Genomic DNA, 26,342 nt, shown 5'->3' with positions numbered 1-26,342 from the left:
GTGCTGCGGCGCAGCTGGACCCCAGTAGCGCTTATCACTTGGACGTTAACACAGGTCCAAATGTTTTTCGTGGACTCCATCTGAACTTTACCTGTGATGTACAAGCAGTGTTTGGAGGTAGTACCTGGCTGACACTTGCCGTTGTATGAGGCAATCAAGCAGATTATGGTGGCCTTGAAGCATTTCCAGATGCTAATATTTTGGCTTGGAAGACATGGAGTATTGCTGAGACTACAGGACTGTTGGCTAAGCAGCCTTATGGTACTCTTGTTCCAAGCATGCCATTTGTTTTGACTCCATCTGAACAGCAATACCTCTGCAACATGGTTACCGTCATCACTGGTGGCGCAGTGTACCTGTGTATTGCAGTTTGAAGGCGATTGATATTGACTTGGCTGGTCAGTTTAATTGCACATTGAGAAATATACACTTGACCCACTCAAGGGCAACTGTAGATGGCACACCACGAATGTCAACTCTGAACGTTTCACTGTCTCCTCTTAATACACAAGTAATGGTTCCTCATATGGTGGTTGAAGTGGTTTGTGAACAGACTCATTGCATAAAAATACATGTGCGCAGCTGTCTAAGTCTGCACAAATGAATGGACATCATCAAGTTTGCTCTCTGGGAAAGACAGGCTGAAGCTGGCTTATAAGTGTTTTCAATTTAACACCAAATTCCAAAGACGCTACATTGTCATCTGTCCCATCAAGCACGCATTCTGCCAGCAGTTGTAATATTTGACCATAGAGGAGTTCAGCTGCTATGGCCAGAAAATAACTCTTGAAAGATGTTCACAACCCACGGAGGACAATAGGCTGAGCCTCAGTCCACTTCTGCACAGCGTAACACCATAGAGCTGACTTGAGCTGCTGATGTAGGCACTCAACTGTGCCGTTTTCCACAGGGTGAAATGTGTATGCATTTAATGCCTAGTAATGTTGACCTTTTCCACAGGGTGAAATGCATATGCATTTAATGCCTAGTAACGTTGACAGTGTCTTGTAAAGATATGCTTCAAACTGACATCCTTGATCAATAGTGATGCGTAAAAGCATGCCAAATCGAGCGATCCACCCACGAAAGAATGTCTGTACTACCATTTCTGCTGTGATATCTGTCACTGCCAATGCTTCTGGCCACTTCATGAATCAGTCCTCTACTGTGAGACAGAACCTGTAGCCTTAAAAAATGATGAGATGTCCTAAAATGTCAGAGTGGACATGTTCAAATCATTGATTAGGTGGTACAAATGCACCCAGTGCATCTGAAAATTCAGATAACCCAAAAAGTGTAGTGACAGATGTTTTAGGCACATCCCCCATTGCTACAGGTATCTGATAACGTGCATTATCATGGAAAAGATCATCTTATCGTGCACACTGATGGAGAAATCCTCAATATGTGATACGGGATACTGATTTGATATGGTCCTTGGGTTTAACTGGTGGTAGTCACCACACGGATGCCAACCATTGATCTTCTTTGGAATGATGTGCAACAGGGCTGCCCAGCTCCTAACTTGAAGATTAAGATACACCTTCTGCTAACATACTGTGAAATTCCTGCTTAACTATTTTTAGCTTTTCAGGTGCCAGAGGCCTTAGGACAGCCATAGTAGGTGAGCCCAGTGTAATGAGAATGTGGTGCACTGTTGTATGCTTAACTGGTGGTAATGTAGGTCACCTCCTCATAACTTCAGGAAAATACTTCAGCAATCACATATGTTGTGTATCCTTGGCAATTACACATACTGTCATTGGGGAAGTGTAATCAATCTTTCCTTAAGCATTTAGATTGATTGCTGCCATCACAGGTCAGGAAGCAAATCATTGAAAGACAAGAAATCTGCCCCCAAGATTGGTTGTGAGACATCAACCACTGTGAACTGCCATTCAATCATTCAATGGAGACCAAGATTGAGCATTAATGTGACTCATCCATAGGTCTTAATCTTCAAGTCATTGGCAGAGTGTAAGTGATAACTATCACAGTTGTGATCCAGTAATTTATGTACTGAATACATTGACACTTCAGCTCCTGTATCCACTAAATATTGCACCTTTCTACTGTCATCTGTGATGAATAATTGTCACATATTACTATTGAAGACAGAGTTAGCTGCCACAGATTCTGTGTCATGCTTCCATTTGCATGGTGGTGTGCATTCTCGTGTGTACCAATTTTTCTATGATACCAGGAGGTGTTTGCTGCCACAAATGGTTACAACTTCTTGACGAACATCAATGTGGCTGTTGTTTGGTATGTGCTGTCTGCAGTGCAGCAATTTGTGTAGTTAGTTTTGCAAAATGAGACCGCAATGACGCTAAAGTAATTGCAACTGTGTTATCCAGTTTCATCACCAGTGTTGTAATGCTCATTGAGGGTACATCCCTGCAATCTTAGCCAGCCGGAGTGGCCGAGCGGTTCTCGGCGCTACAGTCTGGAACCGTGCGACCGCTACGGTTGCAGGTTCGAATCCTGCCTTGGGCATGGACGTGTGTGATGTCCTTAGGTTAGTTAGGTTTAAGTAGTTCTAAGTTCTAGGGGACTGATGACCTCAGAAGTTAAGTCCCATAGTGCTCAGAGCCATTTGAACCATTTGAACCCTGCAATCTTGTCTGCTGTTTGTGATAATACATTCACATCTCCTGGACACACCATTAGAATTCTCTATGCATCAGCAGGTACCCTTGACAACAAGATATTACATAACACATCATCACTGACTGTGTTTTTTGGCTAACATGCACAGGTGCCATAGGAGCCGTGATGGAGTGTGGTCTCGTAGTTCTTTTGTCCATAGAAGTTTCTCAAGGCACTTTGCTTCCAACTGAGACAGGTGCATAATCAGAGCATTCTTTATAATGGCACACAGTTCCATTTCTGGAGGTGTCGCGAGGATATCTTGCATCTTGGTGGCAAATCTTCCCTAAATGCTGCAGCACTGTAACTGTACTTTGTTTCATCTGATGAAATCTGCACTAAAATGAACTGGCTCTCTAGCTGCACAAACAATAGTGCTGGACTGCACCACCAGAAAGGCAGTTGTTTTATTGTAACTCTTCCAATCATCCCGCTACTCTGGGCTGGTTCAGTAATAGCTGTCAAAGTTTTCATTAAAACTAAACTCTATCCGAACAGGCCTCGGAATGCCCAATGGTACCGACCAACCGCCGTGTCATCCTCTCAGCCCAGGGGCATCACTGAATGCGGATATAGAGGGGCATGTGGTCAGCACACCACTCTCCCTGTCGTTTCATCAGTTTATGAGATCAGAGCTGCTACGTCTTAATCAAGTAGCGTCTCAGTTTGCCTCACAAGGGCTGAGTGCAACCCGCTTGCCTACAGCGCTTGACAGACCGGACAGTCACCCATCTAAGTTGAAGTTTCTGTTAGCATGTGAGAAAATACACCCAAAAAGGCTGGCATGGAAGTGACATGCATATATGTCCTGATGTGATTTGGAACGCCGAAGTTGGAGTGGTAGTGCTAATATATTCATATCACGTCGGCATCACCAAATATGTGGTAGTCCACCCAAATACAGATTTATTCCACACATATTAATTACAAGATGTGTGCTATTCACAGTATAGGTATAATAGTCAATAAGAAACAAAGAGTAATCAGAGAAAAGAGTAACGTCAAAAAAATACATAACAGAAAAGTAGGCACACAGAATATTTTATGTACTTTCACTGTGTCTGTGCATTTACACAAGTAACATGAGTCACTACAGGTTTAAATGTAGTCCATTCTTGCGTTCAGTGTTCTGAGAGAGTTGGCAAGCATGTACTAATTGCAGTTTCCTACCCCAACTTCCTTGTTAGACCACAACACTTATATGGAAGACTTTGCAGCAGGCACTGCTGACAAGAATGGACCAGTAGCTTTTTATTACGAACTGTCTGCACTACAGAGTCAAATTAAGTGGGCAGCGGAGTCTTAGGAGCTAGTCACAATATGGAAATCTGAAGACCAGAGCTCACAAAAACTTCACAGGTGTTGCGAGTTCATCGGAACACAGTAGACGATACATTTTGTACATATCAACAGCCAGTTATCAAAAGATATATCAGACTGTCACCACTGAAAAGAGTTTACTACAAGCAACTGCTAGTTTCTGTGACCCCCTGCACTTAGTAATCCAAGTATCCATAACAGGAAAGATTTTATTTCAATGTACCTGGATGCTTGGGCTAGGGTGGGATGAACTTCTGCCTCAGCATCTTGCCACATGATGGCATACTTGAATCTCTGCTCTTCCAAAACTATCACACACTCATGTAAAAAGGTGGATACTCTGGGACCAGATTCACTCATGTCTTTTGTGTTGCTTCAGAGAGAGAATATGGTGAATTCTTGTATATCAGGTAAGTCCAATGTTCCAATAATTTGTAGTAAAAGTAGACTAACACCCTTAAAGCAGATTACATTGCTATGACTGAAACTGTTGGCAGCATTAATAGGAACAAGATTTCTACACAGCAACTCTTTGGATGGACTCCGTGCTGACACTTGCCTGGATAAAAGGTTATCTTAGTATGCCAAAACCTTTGTGTGCAATACGGTAGCAGAAATTAAAAATTGCAACTCACCATCACAGTCGAAGTACTGTCCAAGTAAGGACAATCCTGTGGACCATTTACCTTTAGGAATCATGCCCCAGACCCTACAGGTGATGGACATGTAGGGTGTCTCAAACTTTTTGGGTCAAATTGAAAGAGGTGAAAGTAAGTCCACTACCGATTATATTGAGATAGGGAACCAATAGCCAGATATGCATATTTATTGTGTTACACACAGTGTACAACATATAACAGCAACATAGCTCATAGTAATTGTCCAAAGTGATGGCTGCCACTCTTAGTGCATATACTGCAATGGTGCATGCAGCTCTGCCGCTGGTCTCTGGTGTCTTTTGTACACTGGAACAGGCAGCAGGTCATAAACAGCTTACACCCCTGACCACCAAACAGACATATTATACACAACTTACCTTATAGCATGTATGTCAAGTGATGACCATGTGCAAAACACACACACACACACACACACACACACATACACACACACACACACCACTATCCCTGGTGCCAGTTATCGACTGCATTGAATGGCATGTGATGTGTTCATGGTTGGGAGTGTTGTGTGTATAGAGCATGACACATAGCCAAAACTGGAATGTTACTCGTTATGAAAGTGAGCAGACATGCATTTAATGCACCAGCATGAATGTACAGAGAACACATTCCCAACAGGTATCATCCTAATTGAAAGAAGTTTATCTGCATTGATAGCTTATGACATTCATGCCACAGCCAGCTGAGGTCTGAGGTTTCTGCCAAAGACATCTTAAAACACCAGACTTTTGAGACGGATGATGCTGAATTCTGTCACTTACCACCCAGCAACAACCACCCGTCAACCTGCCTGTGAAACACATACTTCAATGGATACAGTGTGAAGACAACTGGTCGAATAGGTATTACACCCCATATCTTAAAGAATTTGTGCAACAACATGACCAATGGGTTTTGAGCCCCACATTCACTTCTGCCAGTGAATTATTCACTGCACTGCTGTAGTGCTGAACTTTGTACAATTTGTATTGTTTGTGGATGAGGCCTCATTCACCTGAGATGGTGTTTTCAACAGCCTCCACAGCCATGTCTGGAGTGAGGGCAATCCCCTCATCACCCACATTGTTGGCCACCAGCAATCACTCTGTCAATGTATGGGCACGAATTGGCCAGGGTCACCTTATAGGATCTTATTTTCTGCCTCCTCATTTGACTGGTTCATGTTGCCTGGTGTTCCTGCAAGATGTGCTGTCACAGTTCTTGAGGATTGTACCCCTTGTTGTCCACAAAAGAATGTAGTTTCAATATGACAGTGCACCATTTTGATGTTTTAATGTCTGTGAGCACCAGAACAACATGTACCCTCAGTGCTGGATTCGAAGGGGAGGTCCTGTTCCATGGCTAGTGCAATTGCTGGATTTCATTCCTCTGAGCTTTTTCCTCTAAGGTTATGTCCCGATGCTGGTGTATGAAACTGCCACAGGAACGGATGAAGACCTGCTTGCTATAGTTCAAGCTGCCTGTTTGCTGTCACGAAAGACACCAGAGATTTTCGAGAGTGTGCGGCAGAACTTTGTGTACCATTGCCACACAGTCATTGAGACTAGTGGTCATCACTTTGAACAAATACTATGAGCTATGTTCATGTTATGCAATGTATGCTGTGAATGTCCAAAACATGATAAATATGCATTTCTGACCATTCATCCCCTATCCCAATATAACTGGTTGTTGACCCACTGTCACTTGTTTCAGTTTGACCCAAAAGGTTTGTGACACCCTGTATGGTGGCATGGTCCACCTTGGCTAACTGCAATGCAGTGTCTGGCCATATGAATACCTTGCTCCAGCCTCTTTGCCAGAAATTAAAAACATTCAATTGGATCTTAGGTTACCTTGCATAAACTCCCCAGCCACTAACAGATGTTGAAAGATTTAGTTCTTACTGGAAACTACTATGAGCCACAGCCCATGTTTTTTGATTTAAAAGAAAACTGATTGACAAGGTGAACTTGCACAGAGAATTTACTACACATTACACCATTACACTACATAACACCACTGTTTTTTTACAAGAAATCCAAGCTCTGAGGGAGAATGTCCCACTACCAATGGGATCAAAAATAAAGAATCTGAGCCCTTTTTTGGACAAATATTTATGATATCTCACTGATCATTCACAGTACACCAAGTTAACTACCGAAAATGACACCCATTTATTCTAGACAAAAACCATTTCACAAAGCTTTTAATCCTACATACACACATTTGCTTGCACCATTTTGGAAATGGAATTGTACTTTTCACAGCTTCAGATCTCCTTTTGGATATTACACATGCACTGCACAATAAAGAATATTATTCATCACAATCTCCCATGTCAAATATTGTGCGGAGTCACTACTCAAGAAATAGAAGCTCCACTACCAGATGACTAACACCATGTAGACCCTGCCAAGTAACCAATGTTGATTTTGCAGGACCATTACATACCAAAGTAGGAAATGCCAGCATTAAACGCAGTGTTGCATTATTTACCTGTGCTATGATTAGAACCATCCATATAGAGCTTGTCTACAGTGCATCCACAGACTGATTATTATCGGCACTACAAAAATTTATTGGTCAATATGACATTCCACTCACCATCTACAGTGACAATATTCGAATGTTCCATGCAGAAATAACAGAAATGTGGGCAACAATACCTGCTAATAAGACTCATTAATATTCTGCTCAGTAAGGCTTAACTTGGTAATTTATAGCTCTGCAGACGGATTGGTGGGGAGGATTCTGGGAGAAAATGGTCATCTCGACAAAAAGATGTCCCCAAAAAGTACTCAGTTGCTTGACTACAGACAAAGAAGAGCTACAAACTGTGCTTGTGGATACTGAAGCTGCCCTGAACTTAAGGCTCATTTATCAAATTGAGGACTATATATTTACTCCAGCAATTTCCTCATTGGGGAGAGATGTGCAGTATTGTCAGCCAGACCTGAGCTAATGACCACAGCAGACTTTATGAGAGAATTCAAACTACATGAAAATACAGATCTCTGGAAGTGCTGGAGTGAGGCATACCTCATGCTCCTGGATAAGTTTCACCAAGTTAAACTCCCAGACAGACGAGTGGTGAGAATCCAAGTTGTTGAAGTCATACTTCTACAACATGTCCTTCCATGGCACCTGAGGAAGATGGCAAAAGGGCAGGAATTGAAAGAAGGCTGAGGTGGAATCCTGCACATGGCCATCCCTGTGACTGCAGATAGAAGGTACATCATTAGATCTGTCCAGCTGTGCATACCATTGGAGGTAATACAGGTTGGGGAGGATGTGGAGAGTTGCTGAAATGACACTCCTGCGTTGCATTATATTTCTGAATTGTTAATGAAAAATCCAGGATGGACTGTAATAATATTATGAAAAGGAAAGTTGCTACTAACCATATAGCAGAGATGTTGAGTCACAGATAGGCAAAAACAAAAAGCCTGTCACAATATAAGTTTTCAGGCAACAAGGCCTTTGTCAAACACACACACACACACACACACACACACACACACACACACACACACGGCTGCAGCCTCAGGCAGATGAAGACACACTGCAGAGAGAGAGAGAGAGAGAGAGAGAGAGAGAGAGAGAGAGAGAGAGAGAGTCATCCATTTTCAACAAAGGACTTGTTGGCCAAAAGCTTATATTGTGACAGACTTTTTGTTGTTGCCCACCTGTGACTTGGCATTTCTGCTATATGGTGAGTAGCAACATTCCTTTTCATTTGTTGTTGTTGTGATCTTCAGTCCTGAGACTGGTTTGATGCAGCTCTCCATGCTACTCTATCCTGTGCAAGCTTCTTCATCTCCCAGTATGCACTGCAGCCTACATCCCTCTGAATCTGCTTAGTGTATCCATCTCTTGGTCTCCCTCTACGATTTTTACCCTCCACTCTGTCCTCCAATACTAAATTGGTGATCCCTTGATGCCTCAGAACATGTCCTACCAACCGATCCCTACTTCTAGTCAAGTTGTGCCACAAACTCCTCTTCTCCTCAATCCTATTCAGTACCTCCTCATTAGTTATGTGATCTACCCATCTAATCTTCAGCATTCTTCTGTAGCACCACATTTCGAAAGCTTCTATTCTCTTCTTGTCCAAACTAGTTATCATCCACGTTTCACTTCCATACATGGCTACACTCCATACAGATACTTTCAGAAACGATTCCTGACACTTAAATCTATACTCGATGTTAACAAATTTCTCTTCTTCAGAAACGCTTTCCTTGCCATTGCCAGTCTACATTTTATATCCTCTCTACTTCGACCATCATCAGTTATTTTGCTCCCCAAATAGCAAAACTCCTTTAATACTTTAAGTGTCTCATTTCCTAATCTAATTCCCTCAGCATCACCCGACTTAATTCGACTACATTCCATTATCCTCGTTTTGCTTTTGTTGATGTTCATCTTATATCCCCCTTTCAAGACACTGTCCATTCCATTCAACTGCTCTTCCAAGTCCTTTGCTGTCTCTGACAGAATTACAATGTCATCGGCGAACCTCAAAGTTTTTATTTCTTCTCCATGGATTTTAATACCTACTCTGAATTTTTCTTTTGTTTCCATTACTGCTTGCTCAATATACAAATTGAACAACATCGGGGAGAGGCTACAACCCTGTCTCACTCCCTTCCCAACAACTGCTTCCCTTTCATGTCCCTCGACTCCTTTTCATAATATTGTTGAATTCTTAATGACATGTTATGTAATCTCTGTGATATAGACATTCCATGCACATAAAGTTACCTGTGTTTGACATTTAAAATTCACTTCCCTGTTGTTCCTCTTCATAGCTCTTAAGGTATGCATTTTAGTACCCATGTTTACTACTTTTTTTTTTTTGTCCATGCTACCTCTTTCCAAAATGTGGGAAGCAAAGAGCTTGCAGTAGAAGAGATTTGTCCATGATATCGAAGATGAAGAAGTGCTTTTAGATCTTAAGGTTTGCATTTTAGGGGCCATGTTTACTGAATTGTTATTGCTTTGAGTGGTCATTCCAGTCATATCATTGAATACTGACCTTTACTCATGGGACACCCTGCATAAATAGTAGAAGTGATAGTGCAGCTCTATGAAATGAAAAGACAGCAATGATGTGTCTACACATCTGGTAGGCTAGGCCCCACAGTGTGAGATATTCACTCTGACAAAAGAGTAAGGAAGGTAGGGTCAGTTGTAGTGGGAAAAGGATGTGATATTTATAAATGATCTCCCTCTCTCTACGGAATATTGTAGATTCACCATTATCGTGGATGACACTACACTACTTATTGATAATTCAGTAGATAAACTTGAGGTAACATCAAATAAGGTTTTAAATGAAATGGTGAACTGGTTCAACATTAATGGTCTTTCTTTAAATTACTGTAAAACAAACTACATTCAGTTCCACAAAACATCCAAAGATGAGGAAATAGTAATAAAAATAGGTGAGCAGACAATAACCACGGTAGATTCCTCAAAATACCTAGGCTTGCATATTGATAGCAAACTGAATTGGTCAAACCACATCGTGGATCTATCCAAAAGACTAAGTTCAGCAACATACGCATTGCACATTGTTTCTTCTTATAGAAATATGGAAACATTAAGTCAGCGTATTATGGTTACTTTCATGCAATTATGGCATTTGGAATTATATTTTGGGGAAATCAGCCACTGGCTAAAAAAGTACTGTGTGTACAAAAAAGAACCATAAGGATCATGTGTGGAGTCCATCTTGGAGCCACATGCAGGAATCTTTTTAAGAAGCTTGAAATACTTACATCCACTGCACAATATATATTCTCATTGATGTGCTTCATAAGGAAAGAAAAATCCATCTTTAAGCTGAATAGTGCATATCACAGTCACAATACTAGAAGGAAACATGATATTCACTATGAACAGCCAAGTCTAAGTATGGTGCAGAAAGGAGTATATTTCAGTGGCTGTAAGATTTTTAATGCCCTCCCTTCAAGAATTAAGTGTTTGGTAGATGATGATCTCTTGTTTAAAAAAAACCTTAAGGCAGTTCCTATTGAAAGGATCATTTTATACAATAGAAGAGTTCCTGAACTACAGTGTTTAACATTTCTTGTATTGTAAGTTGCAAATGTATGCCCAAATTTGTATTTGTAATACCAAAAATTTTTATTGTAAAGATATATTTTGCAATATTTATTTCTCTGTAACACTTGTTATTTTGTAATCTTTATCTATCTCTAAAATATATTTTTGTCGTGGGACCTAAGTTACTGTTTACTGTTTTTTGTTTTGAAATCTCTATCCATCTCTAAAATGTATTTTTGGTAGTGGGACCTAAGTTACTGTTTACTGTTTTTGGTTTGTTTTATGTATTACCATAAATTCTGGCCAAAAGCTTGTAAAATTGACATGTTCCATATCCTGTGATAGTGTCACAAGATGGATCACTGGAACAAGAGATAAATAAATAAATAATAAATAAATAAATAAATAACAAAAGAGCGCCCATGAGAGCAGCTGATATTGAGCCCACAATGTTCTCTGGTAATTGCAGAGTAACAGTTGGATTGTGAGTAGTAATGTGCTCATAATGCAGCTTGCTTGGACACAGGGGCCTACACGCATAGTCAAAGCATGTGACATGTTTCAAACGTAAATGAAATGGTTACTAATGAGAGACTGTGTGGAAAGTGCATGGCTGGCGCACATAAAAGAGTAAAATGTAGGGAAACTAAGCTAGGGCATAAGAAAGCAGTCATGTTATGTCTTGCTGGGAAAAATATTAACAGTGGACTGGGGAAAAAAGAAAGAGTTGTACAGTTGGAATATCAGGAATGCATAGATAAACTCATGAGATTTCTCACTGATAGTGGAGCTAAAATAATCCTAGTACAAAAAAGTATGTCAAAAGATGGTGGGAGATAAAATCCGGCCAAAGGTATTAGGATTTGGGAAATTTCTAACACAGTTGCAGAAACAGGACAGGCGAAACTGTAAGTTTTGGACTGTGAATGAGAAGCAGATTGCAAATGAGGCACTGTTTCCATATAATAGGGGAAGACAGGGGTCTTACATTTGATGGACTGGTGGGTAAGGACTTCTTTAATTGAAATGGAGTCAGAATTAATTACACCACTAGAAGTCTGTTAATCTATGGGGATAGGACTGGAATGAATGTAGAGCTATAGTGCGAGCTCTGCACAGTGCGTGTACAGGAATGTGACAGCTCCTTTCAAACAGGTTTAGATGTGAAGCTAAAAGTGTGTAGAAATCCAAAAACTAATAGGGACAGGAAACAAACTGTCAAACTATGACAGAAAAAGGCGACAGAGGCGAGAAAAATTAAATAGTTATAATGAGACACATGAGCAAGTCAAAAGAAGGGGAACAGTAGGACCTCGATAGGAATAGGTGTGCAGGTTGAGGACAGAGGCAAATGGAATGAGAGAGGTTATCATTCCAAGGATGTGTATCCACCTGCTGAGTCACTAAAAGTGGATCAGAAGAGTACATAACGAGTGTACTGAACACTACAAATGAGAGTGTATCAGTAGAATTCCTCCTGCTGATAGCATAAGCAGTACTGAAGCCAGGAATCATTCAGTGTGTGTCACATCAGTAGGAACAAATGACAGCTTAAAATGCAAGTAAATATGCTGAAAGAGAATATCTGTATTCGTTATTTAAACACAGAAGAAAAAAGCAACCATTACCAAGCTATGCACAATGTACAGTGATATTTTTCACTTTCCTGGAGATAAGTTATATTACACAGATACCATCAAGCATGAAATCAAACTGCTACCAGGCGAGGAAGATAGGGTGGTTTGTTCAAGGCCAATTGAATACCAAAAGCACGAAAGGTATGCTGTAGCAGGAAATAGTAAAAGTTTTAGAAGATGATACAGCAGCACTTAATAAAAGTGAATGAAACTTTCCATCAATAATAATTATGAGAAAGATGGATGCTAGCGGAAAGCAAAACAGCATATTGTCGCTGGCTACGGGTGACTTAATGAAACCTTCCTAAGTTCAATTTGTTCATTGTCAAGGACTGATGAAATGCTTGACAGTCTAGGAAAGGCAAAATATTTTAGGCCCTTAGTTTATCAGAAGGGCATTACCATGTCTTATTAAATGAAGAGGATTAGAAAAAATGGCTTACAGTACACTGTATGAGCATTACAAATATAACTGGATGTCCATGGGCTTTAAAACAGCCCCAAGTACATTATAGAAACTGATGAACTCTGTTTTACCAGGGGTACAGGGTGACAAACTGTTCTTGTGCTTGGATGATATGGTGATATTTGGCTCCTCCTTAGAGGAACACAATGATGCAGTTAACGGGAGTGTTTTAAAGGCTTAGAATCCACAGTCCGACACTATAGGTCGACAAATGCAGATTTTGTGCAGAAAGAAGTGTGCTATTTGAACAATGACCTGTTGGCCAAGGGCTTGAGGCCAGATCAACACAAGGTCAAAGTGATAAAAAAAAATCCACAGCCTAAAACCATGAAGCAACTGAAGCCTTCCAAAGGTCTTGTCAAACACCAAAGGCAATTCCTAAGCAACTTCAGCAACACCACCAAACTGCTCTACATGAATTGTTAAAGAAGGAAGTGCTGGTGTGTTGGGAAAGTCTATTTGGTAGTCATTCTTCTCCATCTTTAATCTAAATTTCATTGGTCTCAGCGATGGAGCTGATACGTTACCTATCCAGGTTAGGGATTGTGAGTACATATCAGAAACTTTCAGCTAAAGACATAAGGTCTAAAGTATATAGCTGCCCAAAATATGGCTAACATCTCCCTCTTGATTGTGCTCTACTGTCTTTTGCTTTATTTAGCATCTTTTGCTTTATTTAGCATCTTTTGCTTTATTTAGCATCCTTGCTTTATTTAGCATCCCATGAACCATGGACCTTGCCGTTGGTGGGGAGGCCTGCGTGCCTCAGTGATACAGATAGCCATACCGTAGGTGCAACCACAATGGAGGGTTATCTGTTGAGAGGCCAGACAAACGTGTGGTTCCTGAAGGGGGGCAGCAGCCTTTTCAGTAGTTGCAAGGGCAACAGTCTGGATGATTGACTGATCTGGCCTTGTAACAATAACCAAAACGGCCTTGCTGTGCTGGTACTGTGAACGGCTGAAAGCAAGGGGAAACTACAGCCGTAATTTTTCCCGAGGGCATGCAGCTTTACTGTATGATTACATGATGATGGCGTCCTCTTGGGTAAAATATTCCGGGGGTAAAATATTCCGGAGGTAAAATAGTCCCCCATTTGGATCTCCGGGCGGGGCTACTCAAGAGGATGTCGTTATCAGGAGAAAGAAAACTGGCGTTCTACGGATCGGAGCATGGAATGTCAGAGCCCTTAATCGGGCAGGTAGGTTAGAAAATTTAAAAAGAGAAATGGATAGGTTAAAGTTAGATATAGTGGGAATTAGTGAAGTTCGGTGGCAGGAGGAACAAGACTTCTGGTCAGGTGACTACAGGGTTATAAACACAAAATCAAATAGGGGTAATGCAGGAGTAGGTTTAATAATGAATAGGAAAATAGGAATGTGGGTAAGCTACTACAAACAGCATAGTGAACGCATTATTGTGGCAAAGATAGATACGAAGCCCACGCCTACTACAGTAGTAGAAGTTTATATGCCTACTAGCTCTGCAGATGTCGAAGAAATTGAAGAAATGTGTGATGAAATAAAAGAAATCATTCAGATAGTGAAGGGTGCCGAAAATTTAATAGTCATGGGTGACTGGAATTCAGTAGTAGGAAAAGGGAGAGAAGGAAAATTAGTAGGTGAATATGGATTGGGGCTAAGAAATGAAAGAGGAAGCTGCCTGGTAGAATTTTGCACAGAGCACAACTTAATCATAGCTAACACTTGGTTCAAGAATCATAAAAGAAGGTTGTATGCATGGAAGAACCCTGGAGATACTAAAAGGTATCAGATAGATTATATAATGGTAAGACAGAGATTTAGGAACCAGGTTTTAAATTGTAAGACATTTCCAGGGGCAGATGTGGACTCTGACCACAATCTATTGGTTATGATCTGTTGATTAAAACTGAAGAAACTGCAAAAACGTGGGAATTTAAGGTGATGGGGCCTGGATAAACTGACTAAACCAGAGGTCGTACAGAGCATAAGGGAACAATTGACAGGAATGGGGGAAAGAAATACAGTAGAAGAAGAATGGGTAGCTGTGAGGGATGAAGTAGTGAAGGCAGCAGAGGATCAGGTAGGTAAAAAGACGAGGGCTAGTAGAAATCCTTGGGTAACAGAAGATATATTGAATTTAACTGATGAAAGGAGAAAATATAAAAATGCAGTAAATGAAGCAGGCAAAAAGGAATACAAACGTCTCAAAATTGAGATCAACAGGAAGTGCAAAATGGCTAAGCAGGAATGGCTAGAGGACAAATGTAAGGATGTAGAGGCTTATCTCACTAGGGGTAAGATAGATACTGCCCACAGGAAAATTAAAGAGACCTTTGGAGAGCAGAGAACCACTTGCATGAACATCAAGAGCTCAGGTGGAAACCCAGTTCTAAGCAAAGAAGGGAAAGCAGAAAGGTGGAAGGAGTATATAGAGGGTCTATACAAGGGCGATGTACTTGAGGACAATATTATGGAAATGGAAGAGGATGTAGATGAAGATGAAATGGGAGATATGATACTGCATGAAGAGTTTGACAGAGGACTGAAAGACCTGAGTCGAAACAAGGCCCCCGGAGTAGACAACATTCCATTAGAACTACTGACGGCCTTGGGAGAGCCAGTCCTGACAAAACTCTACCATCTGGTGAGCAAGATGTATGAAACAGCCGAAATACCCTCAAACTTCAAGAAGAATATAATAATTCCAATCCCAAAGAAAGCAGGTGTTGACAGAAGTGAAAATTACCGAACTATCAGTTTAATAAGTCACAGCTGCAAAATACTATCGCGAATTCTTTACAGACGAATGGATAAACTGGTAGAAGCCGACCTAGGGGAAGATCAGTTTGGATTCCGTAGAAATGTTGGAACACGTGAGGCAATACTGAACCTACGACTTATCTTAGAAGCTAGATTAAGGAAGGGGGAAACCTACGTTTCTAGCATTTGTAGACTTAGAGAAAGCTTTTGACAATGTTGACTGGAATACTCTCTTTCAAATTCTGAAGGTGGCAGGGGTAAAATACAGGGAGCGAAAGGCTATTTACAATTTGTACAAAAACCAGATGGCAGTTATAAGAGTCGAGGGACATGAAAGGGAAGCAGTGGTTGGGAAGGGAGTGAGACAGGGTTGTAGTCTCTCCCCGCAGTTATTCAATCTGTATATTGAGCAAGCAGTAAAGGAAACAAAAGAAAAATTCAGAGTAGGTATTAAAATCCATGGAGAAGAAATAAAAACTTTGCGGTTCGCCGATGACATTGTAATTCTGTCAGAGACAGCAAAGGACTTGGAAGAGCAGTTGAACGGAATGGATAGTGTCTTGAAAGTAGGATTTAAGATGAACATCAACAAAAGCAAAACGAGGATAATGGAATGTAGTTGAATTAAGTCGGGTGATGCTGAGGGAATTAGATTAGGAAATGAGACACTTAAAGTAGTAAAGGAGTTTTGCTATTTGGGGAGCAAAATAACTGATGACGGTCGAAGTAGAGAGGATATAAAATGTAGACTGGCAATGGTAAGGAAAGTGTTTCTGAAGAAGAGAAATTTGTTAACATCGAGTATTGATTTAAGTGTCAGGAAGTCATTTTTGAAAGTATTTGTATGGAGTGTAGCCATGTATGGAAGTGAAACATGGACGATAAATAGTTTGGACAAGAAGAGAATAGAAGCTTTTGAAATGTGGTGCTACAGAAGAATGCTGAAGATTAGATGGGTAGATCACATAACTAATGAGGAAGTATTGAATAGGATTGGGGAGAAGAGAAGTTTGTGGCACAACTTGACTAGAAGAAGGGATCGGTTGGTAGGACATGTTCTGAGGCATCGAGGGCTCACCAATTTAGTACTGGAGGGCAGAGTGGAGGGTAAAAATCGTAGAGGGAGACCAAGAGATGAATACATTAAGCAGATTCAGAAGGATGTAGGTTGTGGTAGGTACTGGGAGATGATGAAGCTTGCACAGGATAGAGTAGCATGGAGAGCTGCATCAAACCAGTTCAAAATGGTTCAAATGGCTCTGAGCACTATGGGACTTAACGTCTGAGGTCATCAGTCCCCTAGAAATTAGAACTAGTTAAACCTAACTAACCTAAGGACATCACACACATCCATGCCCGAGGCAGGATTCGAACCTGCGACCGTAGCGGTCATGCGGTTCCAGACTGCAGCGCCTAGAACTGTTCGGCCACTCCGGCCGGCATCAAACCAGTCTCAGGACTGAAGACCACAACAAAAACAACAGCATCTGTGAGGTAAACATAAGGGTTAGGTCAGTGCCATTCTTTGCTTGGTTTAATACAGTACCAATACTACTCCAGCTTGCATTTGTGGTGATTATGGAAGCTGTGTTGGGCACTGTTGACCAGCTTCTTATGGATGCTGTGAGTTGCACCAGTGATGGAGTGGCAGGGTAGTTGCCCATTTTGAGGGCACCACAAAGCTTGCCACTACTATTTTTATCAATGGGTTCTGCAAATAACACTGGTTTGGCACCATGCAACGTATTTGATAGTGGCTGGCAAGACATGCCAAGATGTAGAACAGCATCACGAGGAAGATTGTATACAGCTAATGGCTGGCAGGCTAGCCTCATACTGCTAATCAACAGGTTTGATAAAAGAAAACATGGTCTGTAAACGGCTGTAATATAGACAGTCTTTATTTAAATCACGTGATTAGTTGGTTTCAATGACTTCAGAGACAGTCATTTTCATTTTTCAACATCATTTTCCCATTTTGCACTCTGCATTTACATTGAACTGACCTTTAAGTTATTTTAGTTTGTTTCATATTATGATAGTATCATATACTGTAATTCATGAATTACGTGTTGTTCCCAGTATTGGTTCCTACACTTTTATCGCCAGTGCCATTTGGCTGCCTCACATGGTATATTGGTTGATAGATATTAAAAAGTTTCTAATCTTTTGGTACCCTTATGCATTTTCTAAAAAATGTTAGTGAATGCCACTTTAATGAATACTACTTTAACACCTAGTTTCTCTCATTAAGGAATTTTTTTACTCAATGTACATCATGGAATAGTCTCTATATGGGGTTTCTTAATTTTATTACTTGGTTCTACACATTTCTCTCAAATAATTTGATGAGTCCATTTCAGCACCCTCGTGTGTCCAATAAGGTGAACCCAGGAATGAGTGTCATTTATACTCGAAATATTTTGCTTTTTTGTTACCTACTATCATGGCTTTTTTTTGTTTCTGTGTATGTGTAAATAGCCTTCAGACACTGGTGATCGATGATATAAGGCATTTGTTAAGTCTGGCTCACCAGCAATTAATGGAGTGTTCATTTTTCAATATTTTGTGAAAGTTGTACGTATTTCATACATTAGAGTTAGTGTACTGTAAAAAATATTTTGTTATGTCTGTTTGTCCTTCTTATGTAGTCTCTGGTCACTGATCGTCTGATATAGAACACATCAACTAAGTCTGACATGCCAGCAATATATCTAATGTGTCCCTGACATTTTCTACCGAGAGTGCTGTAGCGTTTGTCTAGATGTGTATCTTTGACCACAAAATATCAGCTGCTGTTAGTTGTCAAGCTTTAGTACTTAGAGAATGTTCCCAATATGGTGATTAGAGTTGTCATGTTAATGTGGATCCATTCACAATGTAAAGATGGAATACAAGACCTACTTTTTACCTGTAGTTAAAAATAATTTGACATTTATGACATGTAACACGCAATATTACACATGTAAGAAGAAATTTTGCATGGTAAGGTGGTATGTTAATGTGGATTGTTTAATGTATATTACCAATAAAATTGAACAAGTTGACAAATTTCTAAGTGTTAGTAGCCCTCATATTTATCTTTTGAATGAACTAGGGTGCAAAACTGAAGAATTATGCAGCATTAATTTAAGTAATTATAAAATTGTAGTGTCTATTGTAGGAAACAACATAAAGGTGGTGGTGCTGGTATTTATGTCAAAAATAATGTCCAGTGCGAAAAAATTGATTGGGTAGATAAACTTGCATGTGAGATGGTCTTTGAAATAGCTGCCATAAGAATAAAGCTCAGATATAGCAGTTTAATAATAGCTAGCATGTACAGATCCCCTAACCGTAACATGGAAGAATTCTTTTGCCATTTAGAGGAACTTATTGATAAACTCTCACCTCATAAAAAACAGACTATAATAGCAGGGGATGTGAACATTGACTCCTTAACTAATAGTGTAAGTTACCTTAGATATATTGATATATTACAGTCCTATAATTACAACCACGTGAATTCAACACCAACCAGAATTACAGGTGACTCTCAGACATGTATTGACCATGTTATTACAAACTTAAGTAAGGAGGACCTTGTAGTTGGAACTGTTGAGCACCACATTTCGGATCATAGTGCATTAGTCCTAGAGCTTCACACTGACAAAGAAATAGTATCTCATAAGGAACAATTTACTTATAAAAGAAAGCTTGACTATCATGCATTAAAGAAAAAACTGGCACACATAAACTGGTATCAGGTAGGCCTATATGCAACAGAAGACATTAATGAAAAGTGGGAAATATTTTATACAACATTAACCCATTGTCTAAATCAAGTTTGCCCAAGGGTCAAAATACTAAAGAAAACTGACAGTTCCAGGAATCTTAAACTCCCCCCTAATGTGATGAAATTAAAGAATGACATGAATGATCTATATATTCTTTTTAAAGACACCAAACTGCAGTACTTTCAGTCTATATACAAAGCCTGTAGAAAAACCTATAGGGAAACACTTAAGACATTAAAGGCACAGAAGTACGCAGAACAGATGAGTCAATCCTGTAATGTTAGCAAAACAGTGTGGAATATAGTAAAGAAGGAAAGTGGGGGGAATGACAAGGCATTGTGTAACAACATAATAATAAGGGGCAATGAAAAATTGGTTAGTGACCCATAAGAAGTATGCGAGAGATTCATAGATCTATTTAGTAAGATAGGTAAGGAGGATGTGATCAACCCATCGCAGGTGCTAAACCCCAGTAATGTCAGTAATTTGTTCTTCCTGAGGTGTGTTACAGAACAGGAAATCCTGAGAACCATTTCCAACTTAAAAGCAAGTACATCCAGTGGCTGGGATGACATCTCAGCCAAATTTCTGAAAGAATGCAGTAATGAGTTAATAAAGCCACTGCAACATTTAATAAACAGCTCTTTCAGACAGGGGTCATTTCCTGACTTGTTAAAAGTCACTGAAATAAGACCAGTGCATTAAAAGGAAAAACCTACTGATGTACAAAATTTTTTGACATCACAACTTAGTAAGTTGTTGGAAAGGCTATTTCTTGATCAAATGGAATCATTTTTCTCTAAGTACAATATATTAAAAAGTTCTCAACATGGTTTCAGGAAGGGCAAGTCTACAATAACAGCCATAGCCAAATTTATACAAGCAGTATTGAATAAACTTATGATGGAAACAAAGTTATTGGCACCTTTCTAGACCTATCTAAGGCTTTTGATACTGTAAATCACTCCATTCTTCTACATAAGCTAGAAACTTATGGGGTCAGAGGAGTGGCATTAGATTTGTTAAGATTGTACCTTGCTGACAGGAGGCACTGTGTTAAGTTGTATCATACAACCAGGGGACTTATACAAACAGTAAAATCATCTTATAAAATTCTTAGCTGTGGAGTCCCTCAGGGAAGTATTATTGGGCCTTTTCTGTTCATTGTGTACATCAATGATATAATAATTCCAAAAAATGCAGACCTCGTGAATTATGCCGACAACAACTCCTTCATAAGCTGGGGCCCTACAAAACAGCTAGCAGTGCAAAATAATATGAAGAACACTAGCCTCATCACAGAATACATGACTAAAAATAAATTGGCATTAAATAAGGAAAAGACAATTCCAATGGAGTTTATGCTAAATTACAAATCAAGACAAGTGGATACTGAGCCAGAGTTATCAACTGAAACAATTGATAAACATAAATTCCTGGGTATTATAATTGATGAACATCTTACATGGAAGGAGCACATCAGCTACATGTGTAAAAAAATCTCGTGTAATACCTACCTGCTAAAATGCCTTTCTAGCATAATAGCGTCACCAATCTTAAGACAAATCTATTTTGGTATTATACACTCCCACCTACAATACGGTATTGAGATTTGGGGCGGGGCACCAACGGTATACATGGATAGGGCTTTTAGAGCCCAGAAGAGAGCAATTAGGATAATAACGAATATTAGTAAATGTCAGTCCTGTAGAGAATACTTCATTAAGTATAATATACTAACTGTGTATTCATTATATGTTCTAAGGACTATACTGTTTGTAAAAGAATATATGGAGCACAGTATAATAAATAGTGATATCCATAGTTATAATACAAGGAAGAAAGAGGATTACCACATAAAATTCAGAAATAAAAAAGCAACCGATCATAATCCATTTTCTGCTGGAAGATTTTTTTTACAACAGACTGCCAAATATCATAAAAATGTTAAAAGGAAACATATTTAAAATAAAATTAAAGCAGCTGTTAATTGCTAAATGTTTGTACTCCATCAAGGATTTTTAATGTTGTATGTACTTTATTTCTACTACTAAACTATTATTATTGTTCATGTATGTACTGACTGACTATGTCCACGACTGTAAAGTTATTATGGGCAAATAAACCATTATTATTATTATTATTATTATTATTATTATTTCAATATAATGGAAGGAAACATTCCACGTGGGAAAAATTATATATAAAAACAAAGATGAGGTGACTTACCGAACAAAAGCGCTGGCAGGTCGATAGACACACAAACAAACACAAACACACACACAAAATTCAAGCTTTCGCAACAAACTGTTGCCTCATCAGGAAAGAGGGAAGGAGAGGGGAAGACGAAAGGAAGTGGGTTTTAAGGGAGAGGGTAAGGAGTCATTCCAATCCCGGGAGCGGAAAGACTTACCTTAGGGGGAAAAAAGGACAGGTATACACTCGCGCACACACACACATATCCATCCACACATACAGACACAAGCAGACATATTTAAAGACCATTTAAATATGTCTGCTTGTGTCTGTATGTGTGGATGGATATGTGTGTGTGTGCGAGTGTATACCTGTCCTTTTTTCCCCCTAAGGTAAGTCTTTCCGCTCCCGGGATTGGAATGACTCCTTACCCTCTCCCTTAAAACCCACTTCCTTTCGTCTTCCCCTCTCCTTCCCTCTTTCCTGATGAGGCAACAGTTTGTTGCGAAAGCTTGAATTTTGTGTGTGTGTTTGTGTTTGTTTGTGTGTCTATCGACCTGCCAGCGCTTTTGTTCGGTAAGTCACCTCATCTTTGTTTTTATATATAATATTATTATTATTTCTTATACATGGTGATGTATGGAAATGTATGCAGTGTGACACTCTTCTATGTTGGTTTTACAGGAGAATGACAGCCCCTCTTAGAGAAATCGTGTTGTGGGAGAGAAACAAAGCAAATGTGCACCTGGTGTGTATCCCGGGAGTAATTGTTTACTAGGTTTCCTTTGACACCACCACAAGAGCAATTGAAAGCACATGCTGCAGTCAGTTCGAGATCATTGCTCACACTGGCACCTGCCTGGGTTCTGAGAGCATTATCAGTTCTTTCTGGAGACTGGTTGACACAGTGAGGCCAGGTAACTTCAGTCAAGAGGTCTTGGCACATCTGTTTAGCTACAGCATCATTCTGATAGATTGGGGAAAAAAAAATAAAAAAAAAAAAAATTACAGAATACCAGATGACAAACCAAAGAGTGAGAATCTCAGATATTAATTGTCAACTGCCATAGTTTTTGCAGTAACGTCCATGTCTCTCATTGGAAGATGCCGGACACCACATCTCATTATGAACTGAGAGTTGAAAACCAAAGTAGAGAGTAGAGGAGTTTTCAACAATACGTGAAATGTATATTGGAAAAATAGATTAGATCCTCAGACGGATGAGTGTCTACAGCAACAACCAGAGGCATTAAATCTAGCAACATTGAAAGAGAATCTGAGCGTGAACTAATAGGGACAAGAGTAACTGTGTTTAGTGGACTTGGTTATTAATTGGATATTTCTATTGACCACTAGAGTCAGACACATTGGTATTGGTGTCATTCATAGATGACCTTAATGTGATAGCCCAGAAATATCCTGAGGATATGGGTACAGTATGTGTTGATTTTAACATGCCCATGATCATGTGGGAAAACTATGTGCAAATCAGTGGCAGTAAGGACAAACAGTCTTGTGAAATGACACTGAATACATTGTCTGACAACTGTCTTCAACAACTACTCTGACAACCTACATGTGAAATAGTAGTTTAGACCTCCTGACTTGTAAACAGACCTGGTCTTTCTGAAGTGTTACCACCAATGAGAGAGAGATAAGTGACCAAGATGTGTGTCTGTGCGGGTGGGGGGGAATTGCACTGATAGACAGTCACTATAATTTTGCAAATGTTTAACAGTTATATGAACATGCACATTACTTCTGAAGAAAAACAGGTATTGTGCTCAGTATGATAGGATGCTTATGAACAGTGATAATTGTTTCCTACATTATTTAAGGATTTGCAAACACGCAGTCCAAACGGTCAGATACTTTTTGAAAATGCAGTCCAAATGGTCAGATACTTTATGAAAGTAATTGCAAGTTATTTATGAAAATCCAAGCAGGATTTCATTAAGTAATAAACTTGGTTGTGCATGGTAGCTCATGATATCTCGTCTTTAGCTTAGTTTTACTTGTGTGGTGTTCTGACAAGGTTTGTTTTGTGGGGCACTCAACTGCATGGTCATCAGCACCCGTACAAAGTCCTGACTTTTATACAGTCCTATTTTTTCACAGTTCAATCTAGCCATTGTCCCTAATGATGATGATGATGACAACACAAGCATCCAACCCCGGGCAGAGAAAATCCTCAACGTGGCTGCGAATCGAACCCAGGACCCCGTGTCCAGAGGCAGCCTCAATCAAGGCAGGTGTGTTGGTGTGGAGTCTGTCATGAGTACCACTAGGTATTATTTTGTTTTCAAAACTTGTACAATCTAAGTGATCAAAGACATTGGCAATCTCACAAAAAATGCCAGCAGGAATTAAAACAGATTATTGGAGAAAAACCTCTAACACATCTTGTCAGGTGTGAGATATGTTCAGAAAAGAGTCCCTTTATTCTGTTGTGCACTTCTTATCAGTAAAAATTGATAACTGAAATAGATGATTGTAGCTCTGTCTTGAGGGCAGTTTCTGCAGCTGGCCTGACGTCTGTATTTGTCTGACTTACAGTACAGGTGGTTTGAAAATGGACACAGGTGTCCGAAACTAGTCACCATCAAGGAATACAACAGATATTTCTCAATGCAACTTATGACAATGTTTATTTCAATAACAAGACAAGTTGCAGGCCTATTTTTCACCTGCAGCGTGCTGAAAGTTCATAAAAATTGGTGAGACTGAGGGTAATGAATTTACTCATTTTCATTATATTATTGCAAAAACAAAGATGATGTAACTTACCAAACGAAAGCGTTGGTATGTTGATAGACACACAAACAAACACACACACACACACAAAATTCAAGCTTTCGCAACCCATGGTTGCCTCATCAGGAAAGAGGGAAGGAGAGGGAAAGACGAAAGGATGTGGGTTTTAAGGGAGAGGGTTAGGAGTCATTCCAATCCCGGGAGCGGAAAGACTTACCTTAGGGGGAAAAAAAGGAAAGGTATACACTCGCATGCACACACATATCCATCTGCACTCATACAGACACAAGCAGACATTAAATTGAGAGCAACCACTCTTTCTTTGATTTTTTCCATAAAACAGGCCAATAAAGTTTGAAGATGATTTATGAAGGAATTAAAATTACTTACCAGTTTAAAAGATTTATTAGGAAATTCTGCCTCTGACAATATTATGAAAGGGATAGATTGCTACTAGTGGAGATGTTGCATCATAGGCACAACAAAAAGGCTGTCAAACAAGTAAGCTTTCAGCCAAAAAGCCCTTCATTGGAATTAGGCAAAACAAACAAACACACACACACACACACACACACACACACACACACACACATATGTCTGCTTGTGTCTGTATGAGTGCAGATGGGCAGATGGACATGTGTGTGTGTGCGAGTGTATACCTGTCCTTTTTTCCCCCTAAGGTAAGTCTTTCCACTCCCGGGACTGGAATGACTCCTTACCCTCTCCCTTAAAACCCACACCCTTTCGTCTTTCCCTCTCCTTCCCTCTTTCCTGATGAGGCAACCAAGGGTTGCGAAAGCTTGAATTGTGTGTGTGTGTGTGTGTGTGTGTGTGTGTGTGTGTGTGTGTATGTGTGTGTGTGTGTGTGTGTGTCTATCAACATACCAATGCTTTCGTTTGGTAAGTTACATCATCTTTGTTATTAGATATATTTTTCCTACGTGGAATGTTTCCCTCTATTATATTTATATCATTATATTATTGGTTTTACTAGTGTACACTGCACTTGTTTCAGTAGACAAATGCATGAGCTAAGCCACAAGCTATTACCTGAAGACAATGTACAAAACCAGAAACTGCCGTTATTAAAGGTATTGATATAGTAACTATAATTTAGCCAAGAACAAGTGCTTCTGATGAATATGTGATTTACTATATCAAGTAACACAGGCATATTAATATTTTTAACATTTTTCTGTTATTATACTTTACCACTCCACAGAATTCTTCATTTGAGGTTGTGGAAGAGGTTGAAACACCAGTAAATGATATCATTTCACACATTGACACAGATTCATTAGTGTTATTCATAAATTTGTGGTGTTCTATGTACTCCTCAGCTGATGCAAACATCTGCGGTAGCCAAAGACGTATAGTATTCACACTAAAAAGTAAAAAATTACTAACTAGAAAAACTTGAAGCCAAATGGACATGCATGGTAATTAAAAAGTCTCACTGCTTTCTTTGTCCTTTACAACAAATATGTAGATCTATCTTTGTTCAACAAAAATGTTAAAAAATATATTGTATTAAATTTCAGAAGATATTACAAACATGCCTGGAAGCTGAAGAAATATTGCACTAATTACTAAAATTTATACACTTCTTTTTATTTTAGACACAGTCACACAATGTAAACAGAATGATAATCAATTTTAGCTACAAATAGCTCATATGGTTGCTCTGTTCATCAATGAATGACGTGCTTTGTCATGTTCTGGAGTAGAAAGAAGTGTATAACATGTAAATCACTATTCTCCATAGATAGTATGTAATTTTTTTCCAAATACTAGTATTTATTCAAATAAATATTATTCCATTTGTACAGAAATTAGACAAAGATACATAACAGATCAGGACACACACATACACATAAAAACTAGAGCAGTCTATTTCATAGACAATTTTTCCCCTGACATACACATACTTCTAATTAGAGCAGCATCATTCATTCCCTTCACTTTGTCCTGTGGAGTAAGTACTCATACTTTCATTTCTGCTAACTCAGTATAACTGTGTATAATATAGTGTTATAATATAGTGTCTTGTCCAAACTATTGAGCTGTGG

The 26,342-nt window shown here is 39.4% G+C and overlaps 1 protein-coding gene across 1 annotated transcript in view; it reads right to left on the bottom strand.

Annotated features, from left to right (window-relative positions):
- The window catches only part of LOC124799298, an 85,313-nt gene extending 59,717 nt beyond the window's left edge, over positions 1-25,596 (bottom strand). The window contains exon 1 of the mRNA XM_047262885.1: positions 25,486-25,596. Coding sequence (XP_047118841.1) covers positions 25,486-25,584 — 99 coding nt within the window. The 5' untranslated portion in view covers positions 25,585-25,596. The remainder of the gene's footprint in view (positions 1-25,485) is intronic.
- Positions 25,597-26,342: the final 746 nt, after the last annotated feature.

This window comes from Schistocerca piceifrons, chromosome 5, assembly GCF_021461385.2.
Source record: "Schistocerca piceifrons isolate TAMUIC-IGC-003096 chromosome 5, iqSchPice1.1, whole genome shotgun sequence".
Taxonomy (NCBI): domain Eukaryota; kingdom Metazoa; phylum Arthropoda; class Insecta; order Orthoptera; family Acrididae; genus Schistocerca; species Schistocerca piceifrons.
Note: the sequence above shows the minus strand (reverse complement) of the source record. Positions and strands in the feature narration are given on the sequence as shown.